This window comes from Branchiostoma lanceolatum, chromosome 2 (genome assembly GCF_035083965.1).
Source record: "Branchiostoma lanceolatum isolate klBraLanc5 chromosome 2, klBraLanc5.hap2, whole genome shotgun sequence".
NCBI lineage: Eukaryota > Metazoa > Chordata > Leptocardii > Amphioxiformes > Branchiostomatidae > Branchiostoma > Branchiostoma lanceolatum.
The window spans coordinates 31,294,512-31,313,872 of record NC_089723.1 but is presented as its reverse complement, the minus strand read 5'-3'; the positions used below and the strand labels follow the sequence as shown (position 1 = coordinate 31,313,872).

At 41.1% G+C, this 19,361-nt stretch overlaps 2 protein-coding genes across 5 annotated transcripts; one reads left to right on the top strand and one right to left on the bottom strand.

Moving 5' to 3' along the window:
• Positions 1-475: 475 nt before the first annotated feature.
• Positions 476-9,486, top strand: LOC136428598 (transmembrane protein 65-like). Of its 2 annotated transcripts, XM_066418239.1 has the most exons (8): positions 476-753; positions 1,766-1,864; positions 2,348-2,389; positions 2,722-2,789; positions 4,056-4,110; positions 4,330-4,372; positions 4,626-4,731; positions 5,446-9,486. In XM_066418239.1, the coding sequence occupies exons 1-8, from the start codon at positions 486-488 to the stop codon at positions 5,566-5,568; spliced, it is 804 nt and encodes a 267-aa protein (XP_066274336.1). In that variant the 5' UTR covers positions 476-485; the 3' UTR covers positions 5,569-9,486. The 2 variants fall into 2 exon arrangements, with proteins under 2 accessions (XP_066274336.1, XP_066274337.1); XM_066418240.1 differs by lacking the exon at positions 1,766-1,864 and having other exon boundaries at positions 478-753.
• LOC136428595 (1-deoxyxylulose-5-phosphate synthase YajO-like) lies at positions 9,179-19,250 on the bottom strand. Of its 3 annotated transcripts, none has more exons than XM_066418235.1 (8): positions 18,999-19,161; positions 12,474-12,616; positions 12,052-12,202; positions 11,382-11,555; positions 11,066-11,163; positions 10,771-10,946; positions 10,463-10,602; positions 9,179-9,998 (listed from the first exon to the last, which is right to left on the bottom strand). In XM_066418235.1, the coding sequence occupies exons 1-8, from the start codon at positions 19,086-19,088 to the stop codon at positions 9,897-9,899; spliced, it is 1,074 nt and encodes a 357-aa protein (XP_066274332.1). In that variant the 5' UTR covers positions 19,089-19,161; the 3' UTR covers positions 9,179-9,896. The 3 variants fall into 3 exon arrangements, with proteins under 3 accessions (XP_066274332.1, XP_066274331.1, XP_066274333.1); XM_066418234.1 differs by lacking the exon at positions 18,999-19,161 and adding an exon at positions 13,096-13,305; XM_066418236.1 differs by lacking the exons at positions 9,179-9,998; positions 10,463-10,602; positions 10,771-10,946; ... (2 more) ...; positions 12,052-12,202; positions 12,474-12,616 and adding exons at positions 13,634-14,824; positions 15,455-15,594; positions 15,778-15,953; ... (2 more) ...; positions 17,324-17,474; positions 17,757-17,899 and having other exon boundaries at positions 18,999-19,250.
• Between the last annotated feature and the right edge of the window lie 111 nt (positions 19,251-19,361).

Below are 19,361 nucleotides of genomic sequence, written 5' to 3'. Positions count from 1 at the left end.
ATTACCATTTACTGAGTGATAGAACAGTCGCAAAGTTTAGTTTGCTTTTTAAAAACCCACAGGGCAATTAGCAAAGAGCCCAATTGTGCTGAATCACTGCTGACGAACGCCTCATTGAAATTCTCGGGGAAAGTAAATGATTTATGTATTTTTAAATGTATCCCTACGCCCTCTGGGACACGTGCACCGCATTACACTTTGCCCATAATCCTTGCTGTGATTTATCAAAGTCGCCAGGTGACGCTCGTGTAAATGCCTAATGCCTCATGACGGTAAATGTAGCCGTCTGTTCTGAATGTCACCCAAAACCGAATGTTGCTCACTTGTAAGCGTATCTTTTGAGCAAAAATTGATTAGGTACTAATACCTAATCAACTTAGATAATCTATATGAGTATAGTTCTAATGCCTTGTTGTTTAAATTGAGTTAGATGGAGACATTGCCACTGGAAGGAATGTGAATGTGTTTAGGCGAATCTGCATGTCATGCTTACAGTAGGTTCCAAAATGGCGGCTGTCATGACCAGATTTTCCCAGGCTGTCACCTCTACGGTCGTCCGATCCTTGTGTCACGATCATGTTCTGCTCCGATCCGGAACAGCTCATCTCCCAGCGTTTTTCCAGCACAGGACTGTATATGAGTATACATTAGACAAACCAGAAGGCGCCAAGGAGTTCGTATACACGCTGCGAAAGAGGGAACGACATACGCTGCTTCTTGAGTTACAGAAGTTTGAATCACAAGAGGGCCAAGGTATCAGTATCTGTTGCTCTATTTCCTTGTCTTTCCCCTAAATCAAATCTGTACAGTTATGAAGAAGACAGCACCCATTGAAAGGGTGTGTGAAAATCGATTTTAGGCCCCCCAAATTTGTTATGACGCCAGTGCGGACTGCAAACATAACGGTACATGATATCAAGGACATTATATATACATCCTATATAATGTCCCTGATGATATAGACTAATAGAGTATCACGATAGTCGCCTGTTGTTTATGGCTAGATGATGATCATGACTTGTTTTTTTGTGTGAATATTCCAAATATTTTGTGACGTTAAGACTGTCTAGTTGTATATGGTCACACATCCAAGTTGATCTCTCTTTTTTTTTACAAATGAAATCTCATGGCTGGTCCTGAACGCGTAAATTTATGTACTAGTATATGGGGAATTCAGCTGAAATTATGAAGGAGTTGATACTCAATGATATAGTTCTTCATTTAACATACTTGTACTTGGCAGATACTAAAAGCTACATCACCGTTTGGTAAATGGATTTGGCTTCACTTTAGTTAACGCCTGCCAAGTATCCATGTGAAAGGTCTAAATTGAGCTCTTTAATAAATTGGACTGAAAATATTTTTGGCAATGTTAGGACCAATCTCATGCATAGCACAGTTTGTCACTCAAAGCTAGAATTTGTCAGGTAAGTTAAGAAATTATTGTCCTGAATTGGAGTAGCCAAAGAAACTTGACATGTATTTATTTTTCTGGGACCACTTTCACAGTCTGTTGAGCTTGAAATTGAATTCCTTTACCTCCTTGCTTTACCAAATTGGTCTGCACTGTCCACGGCAGCCATCCTGTAACTTTCCATTCCATAAAGGAGATATATCATGTTTAGTGCTACCCTGAACATTGCCACTGGAAACTGTAATGGTACCTTAGCACAAATATGGGATTTTTACATGACCGTGGAAGGACAGAATCCACAGGGCCGGTCACGAAAGATACCATCACAACCTCCATAATGTAAACCCACAGGACAGAAGCAGCTGGAGGTCTGTCAACAAACCACAACGTCCAATGTGCAAGCATGCCTAACCCACACACAGCAGGGAAAAACTGATGTTAGAACAGATAGTGAGTTTGAGTGTGTGTGACGTTTTGTGTGTGTGTTTGTGCTTAATTGCCAGCACATGCAAATCTATTTATTTGGAAATTGGATGTTTCCCAAGTTGACATGGGCTATACGTATTACCATTTGAATACTAGTTTGAAATTTTTTCTGTAAAAAGTTCAATACATGTATATGGAAGATAAAAAAATATAGGGGCTTATGTCAGTGAGATATGTTTCCACACATGAAATTACCTTTGAATGTTAGATCAAAGTTGCAAAATCAAATAATCAAAACCAATAATCAAAATGTATCCTGATAGCAGAACAGTTTTTGTTTTTTTGTGCCAAGTTTCCTCTTGATTGATCAAGCGACAACTTCATGTGAATCACAGTTTATGTGTATGTCTTTTCTTCTTGCTGTTTGAACTTAAAACTAAAAGCATGTTGAAATATATGATATGTATTACAATGATTGTGACTTTACCTTATGTTGTTCCTTTGTAGGGAATTCATCTATTAGGCCAACATCCAGACAATTATGGCTCGGTAAGTGTGTCGAAACAAAATAACAGTCACTCTCTCAATGCATCAAGCTCACTTAGAACTGTTACATGTGTATGATTACACAAGGCTTTCTGACTTTTAGCAAGGTTACATCCAGCCATGATAAGTTAATAGTCTGCCTTATGAACCCATGCTATTCAATCTTTATTTTATTTTTTTTAGTTGTTTGTTAAATATGGTAACATTGAACAACCTTCATGACATGAAAAAAAAGTCATACATGCATGTGCTTTATGTATTGTTTAGGATTGCTTTGACATGAAACTAACAACAGGTACTAGTACTGATATGTATATATTTTCTATTCCTTCCAGTTGCCACACACAATATCTTGCCGTTCATAGGCTTTGGCTTTCTGGACAATGCTGTTATGTTAGTTGCAGTATGTATTGTTCTTATTGTATTCAGTATTGTAGATTGTTTTCATTTGTATTTGCATACATCATGATGTGTGACCATTTAATATTATTTAAGATATATTTTGATTGTGATCAGTGCATCATGGGTATTATATTTCATATCAAGTGAAAGGCTTTATATAAAAATAACATAGAAATAGGCCAAAAATAGTTACTCATGCAACTGGATAAAATTTTGAAAAAGACGTTTCAGACAGCATCCGCTGTCTTTCGTCAGTGACTGGATACGGATGCTGTCTCAAACGTCTGACTGTTTGAGTGTTTCAAAATTTTTTCCAGTTGCATGAGTAACTATTTTTGGCATATCTTTTTACCTGGATGTCTAACCTTCATCAACGACGGTTACGTAACATAGAAATAGAATACCTCTTACTTGGAACAACGTATGGTTAAAACAGCATTGTGTGCAAAGTTCTAGGCTTTTGTTAAGAATGTTGAGTCGTGAAAATTCAACTGTTGGGCATATAAGGCAAAAATCAACCCATACAGTTTGAGAAATTTTTCTTATCAAGGGATGTGTATTCCTCGGATTTGACTTGAATAGAAAGCATTCCTTGAGATTTTCCTTTGAATGCATGACAGCTTGCTATCAGGGAATGCTTGAGGAACTTCCTTGATAATGATATGATACCAGTTTCTCCATTGATAACATAACTATCCAGATAAGGTGCTTAATGGGTCTGCAGCTGCATTGTGTTGAAATAGTCATTTCCTTTAGAAATAGAAGGAAGTAGTTCTATAGGATAAATCATTCTCCCAAGGCAAGAGAATTTTCATTGCAGTATAGTTATAGCCTGAGTGTCACCGTGTTTAGTTCCAGGCTCTACCTTCATGAAGTTTGATGGTAGAGCCTGGAAAGAAACAGGATAACACTCAGGCTAGTATAACTATGACTGCCATGCTGTTTATTTCCTGTTACATGGTGTGCTTCAAATAACGTCATGAATATTGCTATTGGAGCTTCAACTAAAGTGTTTTGTACGGACAACAGAATCTATGGTACGCTTTATATTAAAACTGCAGGCTACTGTATTTGGAATGGCACAGAAGAGAAAATACAAGGGAAAGATATGGGATTTTCCAGGAGATTCAATGAATGTGATGTATGAAAATAAGTGCATGTAGTGTTATGTAAAAGGTCTGTTCTGTGGCCCCTTGACTCCTGGGATGAATGAACCATTCTAAGATAACTATTGACTAGATTTCACAGGGAATTTTTTCCATTTCAGGGGGATTATATTGATGTGACAATAGGAACTGCCTTAGGCATCTCAACATTAGCAGGTACTTAATCTTTGTTTCTCTTGGATTAAAGTACACTTTAAACAGTAATTATCTTTCTGTAGGCAAAGACTGATTTCCTCATTTCTAAAAGTACTGTAATTTCTTTGACCATACAGTAATACTTTCTGTAAATCCTTTTTTAAGATTGTAGAAGGTGTCAGGATGACATAGATTAAGGAGAAGATATGTATGTAAGCTGTTTCATGTATTTTTTTCTAGCTGCCGCATTGGGCAACTTGCTATCAGACCTATTTGGACTGGGGTAAGTTATTTTATCATGTGATGTACTCTATATTCGAATGTACATCAATCTGTGTGGCAGCAAAGTGTTACTCTGTAATCTTTGCAAGAGCATCCAGAGCAATTCAATGGTTAACGAAAAGACAAGCAGAGACAACAAGACCCTTTATGTATGTGCTAAGTTGAAGCATACAATTTGTATCCCAATAGACAGTATACCATATATATACATCCAGTTTCAGTTGTGAGTGTTGTGTCATTATTTTACCTTACAGAGCAGCAAGTTATGTTGAGGTGCTTGCGTTAAAAGTGGGGCTCCCCTCACCAGAGATGACTCCTCAACAACTGGACATGTCTTCTTCGAAATGGGCTTCAAATCTGGTATGTTATCAGTGTTCTCGATGATGTTATCAGTAATCTGAATGTAACTAGTAGTTTGTTTCAGCTGTACATAGGTGTCAACACAGCCTCACTCTAGCGTCTGTCCATCCGTCTGTCCCAGAATTTTGTTGCCTGGGACAGACAAACATTTCAACCATACATACATGTTTCATACTCTTAACTCTTAACAAGAGTGTACACATAGTTTAGCTTCCAGTATTCTCTGTTATACATCATTTCAGTCAAGTCTTTTCTATTCAAACCAGTTTCCGACTTGATAAGGTTCTTTAATGTCAAGTATGGACGGCCTCTTCCCCTTCTGATTTCTGGAGACCAAAGAAGCAGTTTACCAGCTTTTACTAGGTTTTCAACCATACTGTCCCCATTGATGAATACCCTGAACTTCATGAGGTTATCCTCATGCCATCAACAGTGTCACAAAATAAAGATAACTGATAAGCCATTTGAAATTTACTCCTCAAAATACGAAAAAATCAGGGTCAACAAGGTCAAAATTTCCAGAGAGAGCATGCCTATGGACCCCCAAGATTCCAGGCTACTTTGGCACTCAGCAAAGAGCTTTGTCTCCTCAAACCGATAGGACAGAGAATAAGGAATAAGTTGGAGAGAGCCCAGTGGCAACCTGGGTTTCAGAATAGTACCTTTTGAATTAAAATTTTACATTGACGCTACTTTTTTGTATCTTTTCTTCAGGGTCGTGTTTTTGGTGTGACAGTAGGCTGCCTCCTGGGGATGTTGCCACTCTACTTTCTCCCAAGACGAGAGAAACATGGAAAGAAAGATGACAGCCAAGAAGCTCCACCGAAAACAGAATAAGATCAACTAGACAAAATCAGTTGTCTAAGCTGACTGAAATACTTAAAACGTTTTTAGGAAAAGCAGGTGCTGGTACAAACCATGTGTAGTGAGGGTCCAAAAAGAGTGCCATGCACAGGTGTACTGTACCTGTAGGGACTCAGCCATAGGGTAGAATAGATGCTAGTCTTAATATTAACTGGAGTTTTTTTATAGAACAGAAACATGGAGATTGATGACTGTGTTACAGATGAACCCAAATACAGTGGAACAAATCTGCCCAATGTAGCAGGGCTTAGTGTTTTGTTGGGCAGCTATCTTTACAAACAACTAGTTTATAGTTGGTACGAATTGTGTGTGATTTTTAATAGTTTTTGTTATATTTATTTATTTTGTTACTGTGTTTTGTCCTTGTCTAATGCTTGAGTATCCTGTAAGAAGGATTTATCCCCTTTGGTCAACTTCTGTAGATTATGAGCACCCTTTGGGGATGAGTACACTGCTCCTTAGCATGTAGAATTAATGCCATTCTAGTGCTTGAATTATAAGAAAGAGGAGCTTACTGAAGTCTTAATGTCAACCCCTAAGAATAGTTAAGGAGGCCTACGACTGAAAAGATCAAAACCACCCAGATTTGTTGCCAAATATGAAGACAGTGGGATAAAATGGGAGACCAGAAGTAAACTAAGGGTTGAGAACTAAGAAACTGCTCTTTGATTTTAATTGGCCTTGCAGCATATGTAGTCTGTAAATGCTACAAAAGAAGTAGGATTTTTTTAAATTGTGAAAAGGAAACATTTTATCCAGTAATTGCTTGAAGTGTAGTTTGCTTTCATCACTTTTGTAAAGTGGAATTCATTTTTTAGACATGCATGAAAATAACTGGACAGTTATTATCTAGGATAAATAACAACAGGAAAGTAGAGGTAGATTGGGTTGATTTTTTAATCTTAAATTGTAAGCAATGCATTGGAAGAAGGGTTTCGAAAGTTAGGGTAGATATTTTTAGGAAATATACACTATTCTAAGATGTCAGAATTGTTGACTTTTGACAAGAATTATTTGTATAACGTTATACCTGCTCACTGTACTTTGTAATGTTACATGATAGAGATCAAAGCATCTGGTAATATCATACAGTATGTATGGTACTGTATATGGGAAGTTATGTTTGCCATTATTTTGCTGGGAACAGTGCAACTTAGTCTTTTACCCTCCTCTTCCATTGTCACATTAATATATTGTGCAATAGTCAACAAAGTGTGGATGTTTTTACATTTTTCAGTAGAAATGTCACTTGAGGCTGTCAATGATGGGATAACAAAGCACAGACACAGATGTTGTTTTCACAGACAGATTACATAATCTTCGTTTAACATTAGGTCTGGTTTGCTTGAAGTGTGTTACACAGTAATGTGTTTTGACTTTGACATTGGCTCCATAAACATGACAGCTTAACCAGTCAGGTGTTCTCTGGGTGCACTCTAGAGAGGTCTTGGAAAGAACTTGTGTTGGGGAAGTGTGCATTACTACTGTGGTTACAAACATAGACATGGGAAAGTCTGTGAACATCTGGAGTTACAATGTACACAACTGACTAGCCCCCCTCACAAATCACACTGCCTTGCTGGCAGGACAAGACCATTTCTGTCACAGTACCTGTCCATTCTTCCTAGTCTTAAACAGGCTCTCTAGGAAGCTTTAGAGCCAAAGACTGTCTTTGTGGTCCTTGTGCATCTTTTGGACTTCAAAATCCCTTTGTTGTGACTACATAACATTACTTGCCATAGCACTGTCCTTGGTGCTGATTGGCCACTACAAGCCTCAACTGTAAATCTGATTAGTTGCTGCAAGCCAAAACCATCTGAGTTCTGTGAGCCTATGCTTGATATACTAGTAGCCCCCTTATGTGCCCGCTGGTTTATTATGTACTGTTCTATGATTGATATCAGTTTTCTGATGGCTGCTGGGGTCTGCTGGCTTGCCATGCTAAGGAGGCTGCTACTAGTTTTTGGTTGGTTCAAGCCCTGATCTTCATGCTGATTGGTCACTACTAAGCTCTTTGATGCTACACTGAACGAAAATGTCCCATCTAATTTGTTTGTGCATTGCCAGAGCCACCACTAGAGTGCAATGACTTACTGTCCTGGATTCATTCATTCAGTTAGGCCTATGTGTAGTTAGACCATAGGTTAGAAGAAGATTTTTGTAGGCTTGTTACTTATCAGTGTGCCATGCTGATGAAGAAATAAAGAAGGTAGAAGCTATGGCATTGCTGGGTCTGTGAGAAAAAGAACATTTTATTGGCATATTGCTGGCCCAGTTCCTACTGTGATGAATATTACTAATGTTTAGAGGTTTGTTTTAATGTAGCAAAGAAAGTTTGAGATTGTGCAATGCTAACTTTACATGTAAGGTGTATTTGCGTACTTATTGGTTGTTTTGTATGGTAACTACTACATATTTCTGTGTAAATATGATTTGGAAAATTTAAGCATTCTACTTTGATGATGCAATGCCTGAAGACGTAAAACATTTATGGAGTAGCACATTAACAGTGTTGTAGTAGTATATACACTAAACATGTTTGAAAGTTTTGATTGTAATATAGATGTTGCAAGGGTTCAGGGAATGTGCTATAGAGATTGTACATCTGTTGGTGAATATCGTACAGTAATGAACACATGGCATTGAGTCGTGTGTGTAATACACTGTACCAAATTTACTTTGTGTTTGTACCCTGTACCACCAAGTGCCTGTTTTTTGAAATCTGTGATTTTGGAGGCTAATCAGATGTATGAAATGGTAGTGCTTTCACTAAACACCATATAGTCATGTAAAACTAATGTATTTTTGATCGAATGGAGGGAAGTTTAGGCTCAGTGGGTGGTCTTGAGAAACGTTATGAAGGAAGGAGGGTTGGGAAGGAGCATCTATCGAACAAAAATTCTAATTGTCTTTGGGGATCACCCTTGTCATCAAGCACATTAAAAAAAAATTGCCACAGCTGCAGTTTGCTGTCTGCAGGCATGGCAGAAATCTCTTGTCAAAGTAACACTTGCTAATTGTGGGCATTTTTATTTGATTAAAGATTTTTTGAATACATGTATGTAGAAATGAAAGCAGCCATTTGTAAAGCCGTGGAGTTTGGCTTATGGAGTAGTAAAGACCATTTTTGTGGATGTGTTATCTGTCAGCCAACGTGTATACAAACAGTGGCATTCGTCCTGCAATGTCTCTAGTGGCAATGTGTTGATGACAGGAGCACTATCCAATAACAAATAATGTGCTACCCTTAACATAACTGTATCAATATCAAAGTAGAGATGTAAAGAACCAAAGTTACGGACAACCTGCCCTTGTACAAGCATAAGAGATCTAGACTTAATGCTTGGTAAAAAGTTCAATATGTGGAATGTACAGAATGAGGCGGTACGGGCAATGGGAGTTGTGTAGATTAACCAACTCCCTCCTGACTTCTGCTGTAACCAATATAAAGTAAGGAACATGGATGTGGTCACAGCAGGGGGAGGTTAAACAGTTGAGATGTGATATAGGAATAATGATGGTGAAGAGTGGTGATATAGTGTATACTTATAGACAAAAAAGAAGTACATATTGAACAAAAATGTATGAGATGATCCTATCATGACCAGCGGTCTGGTGGTTTATTCCATTCATTCATTTGATATTCAAAAGTGACTGGAAGAGTCAAGGAGGTCATATTCTTCCTATTACCCCCTTGGAGGGGTGTTTAACAGAGCATGGTGAAACAAGAGGTGTCAAGCTACAAACTTGCCATTGAACTAGCAGAGGGTGATCCGGTGATGACTGTCATTTATGCCTCATTTGCTTCAAGATTACTTATTTCAAAGGCACGGAAAAGTTCAAGTGTGTCTGCATATGTATTGGTCTTGATCATTAAAAGCAATAATGGAATTGGTGTGTTGCTTGTATTGAAGTTTGTTTGATCTTTATTCATCCATTAATGTCTTAAGTAGTCTTCCAGTACTGACAACTGAAAGATGACATTATCACAAATGGAAATAGCTCACAACAGCCTACCGTGGACAAAGTATGCAGCACTCAACAAGTACATAGTAAGAAACATGTAGGAAGATGTTTTATATCCTATAAAGGTCAGGAAACTAGGGCGAAGTCTCATTCATCCAAGCTGTAGTGTTCATCATTTGGTTTCTTGTACATCAATCAAGGCTAAGGAAGCAGCATGCATATTTATAGAGAGTATGTCCACACAGTTATACACTTGTGTAGCAGATAATGTTGACAAAAGATAAGGCGTTGCCATGGAGCCATGCTAAGTCGTACCCTTGGTGGTGCCATGTAGTTTACTGACACAGGTTCTTCCGCACCCTGTCGCTGTTAAACCTGGCGATCATGTTGTACGGGTAGATCGGATCCATCTGGCTGACATTGTCGAGCTCGGCCATCTGTGACATGAAGAGTAACATGGTAAAAATTAACGTTTCTAGTCTTTCCTACTGATGCATGTCTGAGGGAATTCTTAACTACTGACATGCCTACGCTCAGCACCTTGGCGATGAGGGTATGTACCCATTAGCAGATATGTCATTAGAAGATCTATGCAAGTTTTTTTTTTTCTTGGCGAGTAAAATCATGTAATTTAGTCATCACCGACGTCTTAGAAAAGACTTCTGCAGATCATTCAAGGCATGTTATCGTTCAGCTTTAGAAATTGCAAGTAACCGGAGGGCATACAAAACATGACCTGCGATGGAATACTTCATATGATAAACTGTCACATTGACCTGGTTTGCAGTAGTTATCTTCAGAATAACAACATAAGGAGTACAAAAGCCCATAGCGACACAGCAAAACCCTCCGCTCGGCTCTTGCGTGGTGTCGCTTTCGTATTGGAGAGTGAATCCCTCACCTGTTCCTCGGTGATTTCCCAGCCAGTGGAGGCGCCCATGTTGTCCTCCAGCTGCTGCACGGTTTTCGCGCCAATGATGACAGACGACACCACGTCCTTCTGTAGCAGCCAGCGGATTGCAACCTGTGCCGGGGTTTTACCTGCAGAAAGTAATAAAGATAATAGTATGATGCCAAGGACGACAGGTTTTATTATAATGACATACTAGGGACTTGGGGTATCCACCTCGTCAACAACAGAATACACTTTGCACTGTAGTACTAAACTTTGGGCACCAACAATGGCAGATGATACTCTGTTGAACTTACCATGAGCCTCAGCCACGTTCTTCGTGACATCAATGATCTTCCAGGTCTTGTCATCTTTCTTGATCCTCTCGAAATCTGGAGCTCCCTCCAGGTCCATTCCCTTCTTTGTGGCGTGCGAAATCCTGGATCCCTCGGGCGCGTCACCTTCTCTTTTGAACTTCCCGCTCAGCAGACCTCTGATTAAAGATAAAATATACAGCGATGAAAGATTGATCCAGGTGGCCGACTTCGCCAACCGACAAAATTCCAGATGAAGCAACCAGTGTGTAACTGAAACGATGAAACATTATCGTACCCTTTGAGCGGGCTCCACGGGATGATACCGATGCCCTCCTCCCTGCAGACGTCGGTCAGCTCCCACTCTATCCCGCGGGACAGCAGGTTGTAATTCGCCTGAAATCAGTCAGAAGGTAATCCGCAAATATGGACAAATTTTCGTGTGAAAATTTCTATCAATAGTGGCAACGACTTACAGTTCTCTCCATTCGATGTTGCAGCTTTGATGCCAGTGCTGACGGACAAACACCTTACATACAGTATGTCTTTATTGTCAGTATTGTAACAGTATACGGAGACTGCACAGTGCACACTATAAAACAGTCATGCCACACCTGAAGAGAGATCCACTTGTTGAGTCCCATGGACTTGCTCAGATCAACAATCTTCTGCAGCTGCCAGCCGGTGACGTTACTTGCGCCCAGGTAACGCACCTTCCCTGCGCGCACCAGATCATTCAGAGCTGACAGGGTCTCTTTGATGGGGACAGCCTTATCCCAGTTGTGGATCTAAAATCATAACACGCATGGGGTGGTAACTTACTACGTCATAACCAACAGCTCTACCGTTTGAAACCACGGAGTTTATATAGAGGACCATCAAATGCAATCATTCAGTACCTATTGTCAGACTGGTCGTTCTCGGAGGTACAACAGGATGATTGTTACAACAACCAACTGACAGGTCGTTTAACAGATTATGTCCAGTTTCAGCGTGAGACAGACGTGGAAGCGTGGCAAATAGAGTTTTTTTGCGTGCACGTATTAGGTAATCTGTTTAGTTTCATTTCTTCAAGTGGCTACGGACGAGGATACTGTAGCCCTGATTCTAATTTTCAAGCAAATCGTCGGTTTAAAAAACCGTCATAAATCTTGGTATGATCATGTCGAAAGCCAAACATGAAATCGATCAGCGGGTTGACCTAGACGAAGCAGCTAAGTTGGTAGAACATTTAGAAATCGTACCTTGAGTGTGTAAAATTTGAAGAGAGACGAGCAAGACTACCTGGTACAGGTCCACATAGTCCGTACGGAGCCTGCGCAGACTGTCGTCTATGGACTGCATGATGTGATGGCGGCTGAGTCCCACGCGGTTGATGCCCTTGCCGGTGGTGGCCCTGACCTTGGTGGCCACAACAAATTTCTCTCTCTCCTGCCTGGAATATACGAGTAGTGTATCATCCTGATAAGTGACTCTCTGGACAACATTAAACACACTCGATCTATCTGATATTATCATGTGTACACCAGAAGATTAGTCTTTGGATTAGTCCATTATCAAAATGAACAACACGGTCATGTCCACCAAAGTTTCCACTCCAAACTTCGAAATAGATTGGCAATGGAATGATCTATTTCTTAGCGAAGATTTTTCTTTTGCCTCCAAGCGTCACTACTAGATCATTTCACTGCAAGATAGCTTCTTACTTTGCCAACCAGGTCCCTACGATTTCTTCAGACTTGCCTCCTGCATAAACGTCTGCTGTATCGATGAAGTTTCCTCCCAGCTCCACGTAGCGATCCAAGATGGCATTGGAGGCCGCCTCGTCGCACTGGCCGGGCAAAACGTCCTAACAGTGCCAACATAGTCCATGTCTTCATAAATACATTTACTTAATTTGAGGGGGAAAATCAAACTACAAACTGAACAGAGCAGGTAGAGATCATTCAACAGTAGCACTTGTTAATTCAACCGTAACACTCAAATCCCTTTGGTTACTTTTTCACATTGCACTACCACGAAAAAAACTGGGGTATGCACCTATCTCTCTTTACGTTTCAGACCACCACCACCCCATCCCCCCAAAGTCTGACTTTGCCGTCGGGCCTCGGGTATGGATGGACCCCTAGGCTTGTCGTGACTAGGTACAGGTACTACGTAGATGGTCACCAGTCAGAACCGCACGAGCTTAACTCTCGTAAATCCCCGACAAACACACACACGCACGCACGCACGCACGCACGCACGCACGCACGCACGCACACACACACACACACACACACACACACACACACACACAGCGGGCACGATCAACGTCTTCACGCTCACCCATTCTCCAAACGTCATGGCGCCCAGGCAGATGTTAGACACCTTCAAACCGCTGCCGCCCAGGAATCGGTACTCAGTCTTGTCGGCCATGTTGACTACTGGTAAGTACGGCTATACTTTCCTGCAGCGCTTATCTCCAAGACCTTTGAACTCGTACTTTGGACCTTTGAAAATGTACCTGGACCCGGCGGGCGCTACGTCGACACCCGTGATCACCTGAGCATTGTGGGTGATAACACATATTGGGGTCAAAAGCCGACAGGTCATGGAATTCTAGTGGCTGGATGATAGGATTCTAAAGATCTACCTCACACTTGTCATACTCACTACCAGTATCTGACTCCTATTATGGCGTTGGAATCGCATGCAATGCTAGTATTGTTAACCACACATGCTATTTACGCAAAGGGCACCGGGCAGGTTCTAGACCTGGAAATAACTGACACCTGGTTGGGTCCCCTAGCTGCTTGTTTTGGAGCTGCAGGGGTGTCCTTGCATGTAGATAGCTGAATTAAGTCAAGACTGACGTAATTAGATGTTCATAATGCAAATCATAACTTTATTTGCATAAGCAATTAGTAGATTACATAATTCGTCTTTAATGATAAGACTTTCATAAACGTATTTCAGGAAAAGGGGAACATTAATGGATAGAAATTTTGCAAATTTGCAATCTCATGTGCAGAATTACATGGGAACTCAACTTCAGAAACAGGTGTTCTATTTCTTCAGATAGTATGAATCCACAGTAAATATCCAGCTGGTATGTTACGCCGAATGCGGCGGTTATACCGGCTACATAGATACAGATACACAACATATACAGTATTGTATCGGCATCTTAACACTTATCATGAGTTTAGACTAGATGACATTGCATTATACAGCAACAACATTCTGATAACCCACTGAGTACCCTCCAGACACATCTAGTCTCTTAACATCGGGGCATCTTACGAGATCTTTTGGTGATCTTATAAGTTGCATTGCAATATATTTGTGGATACTGCTATATCAATATATAGCCTTAGCAACTTTATATTTTCCTTGCTTTGGACCAAAATGGACCTGGTACCTAAAATGGTTTTAAAACAACAGTGCCTTCAGAAAATTCAGGTAAGGATGATTTTGAAAATAGTGTTTGTAGCGTGAATGCGAAAGTGAAAAGTTGCAATTTCAAGCCTTAGTAACTCAATTGTTCCGTTGCTTTTGGCCACAAGTTGCCATTGTCTGATCTTTATTCATCTATTGACGCTTTACTTGTATTCCGGTGTCAACAAATGAAGCAAGGCGGCACCGTACAAGGCAATAGTTAGAAACAACGTACCGTAGATAAGATATACAGCACTGACGTCACGTGAGTACGTCAGTGACAAACGGGTATTTATATGACTTCAATCCAGTACATGTCTACCAAGTAGAATCTAATCTCATTCGATCAAGTTGTAGTGTTCATCATTCCAAATTTATCGCAGTGTACATCAATCCAGGCTGGGGAAGTAGCATTTATCTCTGAACAGTGATATACTTATACATGTATAGCACATCATTGTTTGTGTGACGAAAGATGTTGGAAGGTGTTGTGATGGAGCCATGCCAAGCTGTACCGTTGGCGGTGGTATGTGCTTTACTGACACATGTTCTTCCGCACCCTGCCGCTGTTAAACGTGGCGATCATTCTGTACGGGTAGAACGGATCCATCTGGCTTACAGTGTCGAGCTCGGCAATCTGTGACATGAAGAATCATGGTAAAAATTAATCTGAAACAACTTTGATATTACTAGAAGTTAACGGCCTCATACCTTCGCAAATGATTTCAACCTTTGCAACTAACATCAAATATATTTCTCACTCATGCATGATGCGAATTAGGTCCTCATTTGCCTAAATTACATGTACTGTATATCAGTTGATCATCTTCTTTACCCAAATAACGCAAAGTTGTTCAAGGCATGAAAATTTATCTGAGCAAAGACGGCCACTGTCGCATATCCTAATGGATTATGTGAATGTGGTCCTGATTTGCATGATTCCTGTCAAATGATGTTTAGTTTCCAAATGCTGCCAATATGACATTCCTGCCATGCATTTAGAACTATGGAATTATAGGATTTGATTATGCCATGAAAAATCCCGCAAGACATAGTTTGTTATTGGGTAGGCCGAATTTCTCTTCGCAGCCAGGGGCAGAATTGCGAGGAGCGCACAATGGCGGGGGTAGATCGCAAGGGTCTGTAGCGACTGCCATTCGGCGCGCAGGTGACCTCAATACGACAATTGCAGTTTTGACCTCAGTTACGATTTTGCCACCAGAAAATCTGCTTGGAGATTAACTGTTGATATTGATGACTCTCTCACCTGTTCCTCGGTGATCTCCCAGCCAGTGGAGGCGCCCATGTTGTCCTCCAGCTGCTGCACGGTTTTCGCGCCAATGATGACAGACGACACCACGTCCTTCTGTAGCAGCCAGCGGATTGCAACCTGCGCCGGGGTCTTACCTGAAAATGACAAACATACAGTATAATTCCGATGCCAGTGAGGACAGGCTTTATCATTGCTCCCTGCAATAGATCTAAAATTAGCCGACTAGCTTGGGGTATTTCTCAGCAATAAGATACACTCCGCACTAACCTTTGGGTACCAACAATGGCAGATTATACTCTGTTACATATCTGACTTACCTTGTGCCTCGGCAACTTTTTTCATTACATTAAGGATGTCCCAGGTCTTGTCATCTTTCTTAACCTTCTCGAAATCCGGGGCCGCCTCATTGATCTTTCTAGTCTTTGTGGCGTGCGAGATTCTAGTTCCTTCGGGAGCATCGCATTCTCTTTCGAACTTTCCGGTCAGCAGACCTCTGATGAATAGTTGAAACGTACCGCGTCAAAGTTGTGATCTAACGTTACATTACGCAAAATGGCACTGCAAAAACATAATAGTCTCATTAAGTCAACTTATCATACGTGTATGTCAAAACCGTGACACATACCTCTAGACACACCTGCCGAGAACAACAGTCATAGCAACACTTTTGATTAATGCAAATGACAGGTGTCATCTCTTAAGCGACTTCACACACCGATGAAATTCCGGATGAAATATATAGTGATTAACAGAAACGATGAAACATTACCGCACCCTTTGAGCGGGCTCCACGGGATGATACCGATGCCCTCCTCCCTGCAAACGTCAGTCAGCTCCCACTCTATCCCGCGGCACAGCAGGTTGCACTCCGCCTAAAATCAGTCAGAAGGTACGTCGCAAATGTGGACAAATTTTCGTGTGAAAATTTTTATATATAGTGGCAACGACATGACGTTTTCTCCAGTAGATGTTACAGCTTTGGTGCCAGTGCCGACTGACAAACACCTTATATATGTTTATATTGACATTGCCGAGTAAAAATACTGTAACAGGATATGGAGACTGAACAGTGCACACTGTAAAACAATCAAGCCATACCTGAAGAGAGATCCACTTGTTGAGCCCCATGGACTTGCTCAGATCAACAATCTTCTGCAGCTGCCAGCCGGTGACGTTACTGGCGCCCAGGTAACGCACCTTCCCTGCGCGCACCAGATCATTCAGAGCTGACAGGGTCTCTTCGATGGGGACAGCCTTATCCCACATATGGATCTAAAATGATGACGCACATTAGGGGTTTGTAAATAACTACGTCATAACCAACAGCTCTACCGTTTGAAAACATTAAGTTTATATGGAGGACCATCAAATACAATCATTAAGTACCTTATACCAATATGGTCGTTTCGGAGCTAGAATAGGACACGCAAAAAATGGGTAGTCAAGCAGCTGGATAAGATTTTGAAAGTCAGACGTTTCAGTCAGCATCCGCTATCTTTCATCGAGAATAGGATGGTCGTTACAACAACCTACCGACAGGTCATTTGACAGATATGAAAAGTTTCAGTGTGAGACAGACGCGGCAGCGTGGCAAAGAGGAGTTTTTGTGCACACGTGTTAGGTAATCTGTTTGGTTCGAATGTCTTCATAATGGCTACGGTCGAGGATACTGTAGCCCTGATTCTGATTTGTAAGCAAATCATCGGTTACAAATACGTCATGGATCTTTGTATGGTCATGTCGAAAGCCAAACATGAGATTGATAAGGAGGTCGACGTACGCAAACAAGAAGTTGATAGAACATTTTAGAAATCGTACCTTGAGTGTGTTGGTGGAATGAAGAAGAAGAACCAATCCACCCACCTGGTACAGGTCCACATAGTCCGTACGGAGCCTGCGCAGACTGTCGTCTATGGACTGCATGATGTGATGGCGGCTGAGTCCCACGCGGTTGATGCCCTTGCCGGTGCTGAACCGGACCTTGGTAGCCACAACAAGCTTCTCTCTCTCCTGTCTGGAGCACACAACGTATTCTCCCACCAAATGACCTTTCGGACAACATTGAATTAAAAAAAGCACTCGGTCTCAGAGATATCATCCTGTGAAGTGTGAACCCTGGGCGATTTGGAATACTAATGGCCATGGCCGCCTACACACCTTTATTGCACAATTGTCTGACTGTCCTCGATAACATTTTCAATGAAATTGTTTTTTCTATCATGTCTCAGCTAAGCTTTCCTCCTCCGTCACCAAGCAGTACTCTAAGATATCAGATTTTGCCTAACAAGATACTCACTTTGCCAACCAGCTTCCTACGATTTCTTCAGACTTGCCTCCGGCATACTGGTCTGCTGTATCGATAAAGTTTCCTCCTAGCTCAGCGTAGCGATCCAAGATGGCGTGAGAGGCCGCCTCGTCGCACTGTCCGGGAAACATGTCCTAACAGTACCAACATAGTCCATGTCTTCATCGACACTTTTACTTTATTTCAGGAAGAAAAATTGAACGACAAACTGAACAGAGCAGATAGAGATTATTCAACAGACTACTCGATATCTGTACATTGTATAACGGTAGTTAAATGCATGGTTCTCAATTGTACTTAATTATGATAACATTAATCTCCGAAACTTTGTAAAGATTCATCAAAAGATAAGATTTTGTCAACGTATTTTACAGATGCGACAAAAAACACTTCGTACTGTTCGTTATTTCATTTTTCTGAAAAGAAGAAGAGAATTTACAACCATTGCGACACAGTGTAAAGTGCCAAAATAGCGTTAGTGTCTAGTTTGTTGTACCTAGTGCTAATGATGGCCCGCCTCAGCGATAGCTGATGTGCACTATTGATGATGCATAACTGCTAATACTGGTATTTCTAACGTTTTTGTAGGTTAATTGTTAATTTACGGGGCACACCCTAGTTTATGTCGGGTTTCAATTGGAGGCTGCACACCCTCAAGTCTTGCGACCGTCTCTTCCAGGGAATAAGTCTGAAGCAAAATAACTGTGTATGGCTAGCTACATAATCCACTTGTTGTTTTGCATCTCTTACGTCTGTAACATTTGATAAATTGAGAGGAAAAAACTTTCTTTCCATGTCAAACATAATGCGCAAAAATATGCAATATTGGGCGTAGGAAAAAAACATTAGAAAAAAATTCCTCAAAAATTATTGATGTCAGAAAGAGACAAAACTTGGTTATAATCTAGTACTGTAATTCTTTTGAATCATATTGAAACTCCACTTTCACAACGCCATAGAGGTCATTCTGGGGGGGAATGGAGGCATACCCGTGTGTGTTAGGCTCGGGTCCAAAATACATTTTCACCCCAAACGCAACTGTTCTGATGCTTTTCAGCCATATTAAACTAATTGGATTTGTGAACTTGACCGTAACATTCAAAACACACAAACACACACAACACACAAACACACACAACACACATACACACACACACACACACACACACACACACACACACACACACACACACACACACACACAACGGGCACAGCCAACGTCTTCACGCTCACCCAGTCTCCAAACGTCATGGCGCCCAGGCAGATGTTGGACACCTTCAAACCGCTGCCGCCAAGGAATCGGTACTCAGTCTTGTCGGCCATGTTGACTACTGATAAGTACGGCTATAACTTGTACTTTGAACCTTTAAAAATCCTACTTCAACCCTGCGGGCGCTACGTCGACACCCCTGATCACCTGAGCATTGTCTTCTCAATATGGGGGTCGAAAGCCGACGGGTCATGGATCTCAAATCAATCATAAATGGGGAATTCTAGCCTGACAAATCGCGCTCCTAGTGGCCAGTCGGTCCTGTAACCGCCATCCCCTAGTGACCTCCGGCCCAGAGCTTGTGTAAATACAGGCTTGGGGAATTC